This window comes from Peromyscus leucopus, chromosome 1, assembly GCF_004664715.2.
Source record: "Peromyscus leucopus breed LL Stock chromosome 1, UCI_PerLeu_2.1, whole genome shotgun sequence".
Lineage (NCBI taxonomy): Eukaryota > Metazoa > Chordata > Mammalia > Rodentia > Cricetidae > Peromyscus > Peromyscus leucopus.
The window spans coordinates 76554384-76562831 of record NC_051063.1 but is presented as its reverse complement, the minus strand read 5'-3'; the positions used below and the strand labels follow the sequence as shown (position 1 = coordinate 76562831).

Genomic DNA, 8448 nt, shown 5'->3' with positions numbered 1-8448 from the left:
AATAGTGTGTGTGTGTGTGTGTGTGTGTGTGTGTGTGTGTGTGTGTGTGTGAGATAAAAGGGGATTCACCGGCATGGCCTACATGATAGGGCTTGGGTAGTCCATCCACAGCTGTCTGTGTACTTGTGAGGCTGAGAACCTGGTAGATTCTCAGTCCACAAACCTGGGTGTCTCAACAGTTTTAATTTGCAACTGAAGGCCTGGAAGGTTCCTGGAGAACTTCTGGTCCTCGGTCCATGTTGGAGAATCAAAGAAGCTGGAGTCTGATGCCAGTGAAGGATGGTGGCCATGGCAGGTACAGGACACACCCACTAGTAAGATGTGAGGGCAGGTGGGCAAGCCATGCTGTCTCCCCTCCAACCTCTACATCGGGGACACCCGTTAGACAGTGCCAGCCACCCTGAGGGGCATCTTCTTTCTTAGTCATTTCTGAATATTCCTTCAGAGATCCACCGAGAGGCTCTTAGTTGATTCCAGAGCCCATCAAATTGACAGTTTTCAAGATTCACCCTGAAGGTGGGGAGGGGTGTTGGAAGCTTGCGTCTGGTCGCCAGCCCCTTCCTCACTGTGCTGTTGTGAGCTGAAGAACCTTCTCCTTCTGCCGTGTTTAACCTTAGCAGGATCCAGAAACAGAGCCCCTCCCTTCTTGTCCGGGCACATCGGCAAGGCCCCTGAAAAGGGCTGTGGTGATGCCTCTGCAGCTAAGTAAGTTTAGCCCAGGGTCTCAGGAGACCCAGGGTCTCAGAAATGTGTCACTCATCCCCTCCCCCGCATCTGAAGAAGCCCTGGCTGCTTGTCATGGCAGCTAAGACAGCAGGGTATTTATTGGCTGAATATGGTGGCACACACCTGTAATCCAGCACTCAGGAGGCAGAGCCAGGCGGATCTCTGTGAGTTCAAGGGCAGCCTGGTCTACAGAGTGAGATCCAGGACAGGAACCAAAACTACACAGAGAAACCCTCAAAAAAAAAAAAAACACAAACAAAAACAAAAACAAAAAACAAACAAACAAACAAACAAACAAAAACCAAACCAAACCAACCAAACAAAAAACAAAACAAAACAAAACAAAACAAACCACACACACACACACAAACAAACAAAAAAACCCCAAACCTAGAATGAATATCTCACTGTCCTCAGGCACTCAGTGCTGAATGGCAAGCACCTTCATCCACTGAGCAGTCTTGTTGGACTAACAACCCCTGGCTATTTCTTTTAAAAAGATTTGATTTATGCTCTGTGTGTGGGTGTTTTATCTGCATGCTTGTGTGTGACCCTGTGTGTGCAGTGCCGATGGAGATCAGAGGGGCTGGCAGATCACCTGGGACTGGAGCTATAGACAATTTTGAGTCTCCGTGTGGGTCCTGGGAACCAGTCACGTGGGTCCCGTCAGAGCAGCCTGGCGCTACCGTCTACCTAACTTATTTTTCATAGTATCTGACCTGTCCCAGGGGAAGTGAGTGTCAGATGGCACCTTTGGGTGGTGACCTTAGCGGTTTGGGTCAGGAACCGGGGTTGCTAGGAAGAGCAGGCCATGCTGACCCAGAGCAAAGCTGAGCAGGGCTGGGTGCTTGCAGCCTCCGCCCTCTTTCTTTGAGTGCTCGTAGGCTTTGCCTCCTACTTCTCTATTTTTACTCCGCCTGGTCTTGGTGGCTTCCTCAATATCTGTGTGGTGCCTGCCACCCCGCAGTCCACAGGTCTCCCAGGGGCTTGTTTCTTTCAGCCATGACTTTTAAAGTTCTCCTGGTGACAGGTATGTCTGGGTCTTGGGGGATCCTCAGGGTGGGGGGGGGGGGTTAAGGGGTCTCCAGGGTGGGGAAGATAGATTGGGGGTCTTCAGGGTGGGGAAGAGGGTTAGGGTGTCTTCAGGGTGGGGAGGAGGGATTGGGGGTCTCCAGGGGGGGGAGGAGGGATTAGGGTGTCTCCAGGGTGGGGAGGAGGGATTAGGGTGTCTCCAGGGTGGGGAGGAGGGATTAGGGTGTCTCCAGGGTGGGGAGGAGGGATTGGGGGTCTCCAGGGTGGGGAGGAGGGATTAGGAGGTCTTCAGGGTGGGGAGGAAGGGTTAGGGGGTCTCCAGGGTGGGGAGGAGGGATTAGGGGGTCTCCAGGGTGGGGAGGAGGGATTAGGGGGTCTTCAGGGTGGGAAGGAAGGGTTAGGGGATCTCCAGGGTGGGGAGGAGGGATTAGGGTGTCTCCAGGGTGGGGAGGAGGGATTAGGGTGTCTCCAGGGTGGGGAGGAGGGATTAGGGGGTCTTCAGGGTGGGGAGGAGGGATTAGGGGGTCTCCAGGGTGGGGAGGAGGATTAGGGGGTCTTCAGGGTGGGGAGGAGGGATTGGGGGGGTCTCCAGGGTGGGGAGGAGGGATTAGGGGGTCTTCAGGGTGGGGAGGAGGGATTGGGGGGTCTCCAGGGTGGGGAGGAGGGATTGGGGGTCTCCAGGGTGGGGAGGAGGATTAGGGGGTCTCCAGGGTGGGGAGGAGGGCATCTTTCGGGTGCACAAGTCGAGAGAAAGGGCAGAGCATGGGAAGGAGTTAGGGGGAGAGGCAAAGGGCTTTAGGGAAGGATAAATGATCCAAGGAGAAATAGAGTGGAGGTAGACACTCTGTTATAGAGCGATGGTCAGGGAAGCATGGGTGAGGGACTAAATCCATTGACTCTGCAAGACTGTCATGGCGAGGCTGCTGAGGCCAGAGAGATGCGGGACAGCACCGGGGAGGCGTGGCCTCTGCTTCCAGAGTATTTCCTCCTGTGTCCCACCTACTTAGCCTCAAGTTCTAGTCAACAAGGACCTAGTGCGAATGTTGACTGACTGACTGACTGAGTGCTGAATCAAAAAGCGGTTTGAGGTCCTTTCCTTTCATGTCTGTGTTGTTGGGAGTGAGTCAGGAAGGGGAAGAGCTGCTTGAGACCCGCAGAGGAAGGACAATTTCTAACCAAGACCTTTGATTGTTGTGTAAATCATTGTGGTTGTGACAGGGGGGGAAGAGGCCTTTGTGGGCTCAGAGAGGGACTGGTTTGTCCCTCCAGGCTCTTACAGACCCTTGAGCTGTGGGTCCGCACCTTTGGTACGGGTTAAAGGTAGCTGTCACCTGTTTTGAAGATGACCACTTATCATCCATTGCTGACAGAGGACACTAACTTTACTCCTAGTTGAGTGAAATGCCTCTCCTCAAGAATCTCATTCACCACACGAGTAACCCTGTATCACAGAAATTGTGATAACGGATTACAGTTTGAATTCACTTGATGAAACGTTGGTGGATCTGAGGCCCGGGGCTTGCCTAGTCTGTATGAGGCCCTAGATCTGATCCCCAAGACCACTGGACCGCGGTGGTACCCACCTGTAATTCTAGCAGTGGGAGGCGGAGGCAGGAGGATCTGGGCTCAAGATGGTCTTCAGCTACAGAAGGCATTCAGGGCCAGCCTAGGCTGTGTGAAACCCTGTCCCCAAAAGCTTTCCTCCATGGTCTCACCATGTGGTCCTGACCGGTCTGAAACTCACTACTGAGACTAGGCTGGGCTCGAACTTGTGGCAGAGCTGTTGCCTCTGCTCCCCCCTCCCCCCAGTGCTGGGTTCCGCTTAACTGTCTGGTCCTCTGTAGAAAAAGGACCTGGACCGTGGTGTGGTGGCCTAGCCCTGCACCTCTACACCCCCAGCATTTGGGAGGTAGAGTGGAGGCGGGAGGATCAGGAGGTCTAGGTCATCCAGAGTTACACTGTAGTGTTCTAGGTCGGGTAATATACAACTCTGTCTCAAAAACCGAACAGACAAGTCCCACCACCGCGTGGACCCAGTCCCTGACTGTCAGAGTTTCAGTGAATAAGGTCAGGAAAGGTCACGAGTGGGAAGGTGTGCTCTTCTCTTAACCGTTTTGGTTCCTTTTTATTGACTTCCTGTTGTCTTTCCAGCCCTAGCCTTATGTCACGGATTCAATCTGGACACTGAAAATCCCATGACCTTCCAGGAGAATGCAAGAGGCTTTGGGCAGAGTGTGGTCCAGCTCGGTGACTCTCGGTAAAGGCGTGTGCGTGTGTGTGTGTGTGTGTGTGTGTGTGTGTGTGTGTGTGTGTGTGTGCCTCTGTCTCGGTGCTTCTCTGAAAGTTAGGGAAAAAATAGTTTCCTATTGAGGTTTCTTCCTTTCCCTCCCTCCCTGCCTCCTTCCCTCCCTCCCTCCCTCCCTCCCTCCCTCCCTCTCCCTCCTTCCCTTTTCTCTCTGTCTTTTCTTTGCTAGGGATGGACTCCAAGGCTTGCTACCACTAAGCTACACCCCTGGCCCTCTTGGTTGATTTTTTTTTTCTTTTTTTTGAATCTGTAATGAGGTTTCAGGGTTCCAAATTCACAAGATCCAAGAAAGTGGAGAACAAAATGTGTTTTTTACCCCTGTCCTTCTCTTCCTAGAAGGGATCCTGACAGTTGGCTTTAAGAAGCCAACTGGTTCTTTAGGAGAGATTTTTATCTTTCTATCTACGTCCTAACTGCTGCCCACCACCCCACCCTCAAGCTGTAGCATGAGCTATGTTCAAGTGATGACCTACTTGAACATATATGGTAATAACCATATGTTATTACCGTAAATACTTCTAAGACCTGTGTGTGTGTGTGTGTGTGTGTGTGTGTGTGTGTGTGTGTGTGTGTGTGTGTGTGTACATGCCACAGCATGCATGTGCAGAAGTCTGAATTGCTTGTGGGGGTTGGTTTCCCCATGTGGGCCCTAAGGATGAACTTAGCTCATAGGTTTCGAAGCAAGTGTCTTTTCTCACTGAGTCATCTCTCTGCAATGGAAATAAATCTTACCTTGCTCACTTGCTATCACAGAATAAAGAGAAATGATAAGGGGCTATGGTCTATTAGGCCTAAAACATTTACCTTTAGAGGAATGTTCACTGGGACTCATTCTGGAAATAATCTTTTCAGAGTGAAAAAGTACTGGTGCCTGCAGTTGCCGAGGCCGAGTCTGTGTGAGCAACAGTATTGTCATGTCCAGAGAACAGTGTTCCGTTGCCTCTAGCTGGCATCATCTTTCCACTTCCTGTCTGTAATGATTCCTGAGCCTTGAGAGGAAGTACGTGGTATAGACGTCTCGTTTAGAGCTGGGTACTCCCACTCTCTTGTTCTCTGGTATGGAACAGCTGTGAGTCTTAGCCATCTACTTAAAAGGAAGCTTCTCTAATGAGCATTGAGAAATGCACTGATCTATGGGTGTAATGTAAGAACTTAGAAAGAAGTTTAATTCTGTGCCCACTTAGTAGACTCATAGTAGGTAGTTCTCCCCTTGGGCCTATGACTTACCTAGCTACAGTAATCTTGACCCAGTTAACAGTACTAGACATGAATTTTGTCTTGAGGAGCAGAACTCTAATGCAAGTAGAAAGTGGTGGTTACTCCTCATCTGAGTTTCTACGGCTCTGATAAAACATCATCACCTAAAGGAACTTGGGGAGGAAAGGGTTGATTTGGCTTACAAAGCCTGGATCACAGTCCACCGAGGGAAGCCAGGGCAGGAGTCTAGAGACAGGAACTTGGAGGCAGGAACTGAAGCAGAAGCCCTGGAGGAATATCCATTATTGGCTTACTTAGTCTGCTTTCTTCTGCAGCTCCGAGCCACCTGCCCAGCGGTGGCGTTGCTCACAGGTCTTACTCACATCAAGTCACCAGTCAAGAAAATGCCCTTCTAGGTCAATCTGATGGAGGCAACTGCTTCATTGAGATGACCCTTTCCCACATATGTCCAGGTTGACAGAAAGTAACAAACACACTCCCATAATAGTCATGCTGCTATTACACCAGTACACACTTGGATATCTTGCCAGGCCAGTCCTTATTGTAACCAAAAGGTCCACAGCTGTGTAAAGCATTTGGTTACTTTTCTCTGCTGGTAATATGTGTTGAGCTTTCCAGCACCGTGGCAGCTGGCCAGTAGGGATGAAGTTTCCAGCTCGGTACCACTTGATTTCTCCATATTCTATGACTCAAGGATGCACTGTCTTAAGCAATGAGTCATTACCATCAAACTCTGGAGGGTAGCCAAGAGCAATGGCAACGGCCTGTGATGTTTAGGGAGGAAGTCTATGGGATTCCACTGGCCAACAACTCAAAATGAGGCACTTTATAGCTGGGCTTTTTATTGGATAGCTCATGGTATCTGGGAGAGGAAATTCCCTCCTCATTATAGGGTAACACCATATAAATTGTGTGTGTGTGTGTGTGTGTGTGTGTGTGTGTGTGTGATATACACACATATATGTGATGTATATAGTTTAGGAAGTTTCTATAGTAGTTGCTTTTGCTTTTTTAAAGTTTTTGTTGTGAGTTATCCCTCCCCACACCTGCTCCTCTCTCAGCCCTCCTGCTCCGTTACCTCCCTTCTCTCTCCACACCACCTTCATTCTATGCCTTCTCCCTTGAACGCCCCCCCCATGATCCATTATTATTTTCCTGACTTCTATTGGCACTCCAGTTTAAACACACATATACAAAGATTCAAAGACAGCACCTGCATATGAGCGAGACTATGTGGCATTTGTCTTTTGGGGTCTGGGTTACCTCACTCAGAGCGATTATTTCTAGCTCCATCCATTTCCCTGCAAATTTCATTTTTCTTCATAGCGGAATCGTAGCGCACTATGCATACGTATGTACCACGCTTTCATTATCCGTTAGTTGAGGGATGCCTCGGCTGTTTCCGTTTCCTGGCTATTGTGAATACAGCAGCCATGAACATGGACGAGCAGGGATCTCTGTATAAGAAAATGGAGCCGTTTGAGTATATGCCCAGTCATGGTATAGCTGGGTCTCGTGGTAGATCTCTTTTGATCTTTTTGGGGAACCTCCACACTAATTCCCAGTGTGGCTGCACCAGTTTACACCCACACCAACAGTGATTTCATGTCAGCACTTGTTGTAATTTTTAAAAAATCTTAGTCATTCTGACTGGGGTAAGATGAAATCTCAAAGTAGTTTTAATTTGCGTTTCCCTGATAGATAAAGATGATGAACATTAAAAAAAATATTTTTTTTCTCAAAAAAGATTTTATTTTTATTTTAACTGTGAGAGTTTGAGTGTAATCTGTGCACCATGGACATGCAGTGCCTGAAGAGGCCAGAAGAGGGCAGCAGATGACTTGGAACTGGAGTCATAGCTGCTATCTGGGCTTTTTGATAGCTCCCAGTGTCTGGGAGAGGAATTGCCTCCCTCATAGGGTAACTCCTTATAAATTTCATATATATATATATATATATATATATATATATATATAATTTTAAAAAGTTATATGTGTGTGTATCTGTGTGGGAGTGTATGCATGAGTTGCATACACAGGAAAAATTATAAATGTGTATATGTGTGTACACATACATATGGTGGATATATTTTAGGGAGCTTCTAGAGTAGTTGGTTTCCACATTGCTTTCTTCTTTTGTTTTATTTTGTTTTTCAAGATGGGGTTTCTCTGCATTGCCCAGGCTGTCCTGGAACTCTCTTTGTAGACCAGGCTGACCTTGAACTCAGAGATCCACCTGCCCCTGCCTCCCAAGTGCTGGAATTAAAGGCATGTGCCACCACTGCTTTCTTTCTGTTTTTATTGTTAGTTATTCCTCTCTGTACTTACCCCTCTCTTAGCGCTTCCTGATCCATTGTCCTCTGCTGTGTGGGCACTGGGAATTGAAGCTGGGTCCTATGGAAGAGCAGCCACTGCTCTTAACTGAGGAACCATTTCTCTACTCCCCTTATTTTTTTAAAGATGACTATTATTATTATTGTTGTTATTGTGTATGGTGGATAGAAGAAAGGTGTGGCCAGGGGGATCTGGTGCCTCCAATCTCCTCAAACACTAAACTCACATGCATATACCCCCACAGGGATACGAACACACATATAACTAAAAAACACTCTTAGCTTGGTGTGGTGATACACACCTTTGATCCCAGTACTCAGGATGCAGAGGCAGGCAGATCTGTGTGAGTTTAAGGTCAGTCTGGTCTAGATAACGAGTTCCAAGACAGCCAGAGTGACATAGTGAGACCCAAACAAACGAGAGAGAGAGAGAGAGAGAGAGAGAGAGAGAGAGAGAGAGAGAGAGAGAGAGAGTTGTCATGACAGGACGGTGGGGGAGGCCCAGAGGAAAGCTGTGAGAAATTCCAGAAGCCAAAGAAAAATGCTCAACTTTTATATTTTTTCAGAAGATGAAGGGAAGTTTGGCAGCACATGATTTAGTGTGGGTTGGTATATGTGATGAGCAGAATGGGCTGCCAGGCAACAGTTAGGTCATAGATTAGTTAAAAGACCACAGGCAGAGCTTCAGGGGGATGTGGCCTGATTTCTTTTTTTTTTTTTTTTTTTTTTTTTGGTTTTTCGAGACAGGGGTGGCCTGATTTCTTTAGGCTGTGAGATCTGGCCTCCTAGAGTGATCAGGTACAGGACCATGATCTAATAGCATATGCATGTACAG

At 48.3% G+C, this 8448-nt stretch overlaps 1 protein-coding gene across 1 annotated transcript in view; it reads left to right on the top strand.

Annotated features, from left to right (window-relative positions):
- The first annotated feature begins 1631 nt into the window (after positions 1–1631).
- Positions 1632–8448, top strand: part of LOC114704404 (integrin alpha-M) — a 49091-nt gene continuing 42274 nt past the window's right edge. Inside the window, exons 1-2 of the mRNA XM_028885647.2 lie at positions 1632–1756; positions 3910–4015. Coding sequence (XP_028741480.1) covers positions 1729–1756; positions 3910–4015 — 134 coding nt within the window. The 5' untranslated portion in view covers positions 1632–1728. The remainder of the gene's footprint in view (positions 1757–3909; positions 4016–8448) is intronic.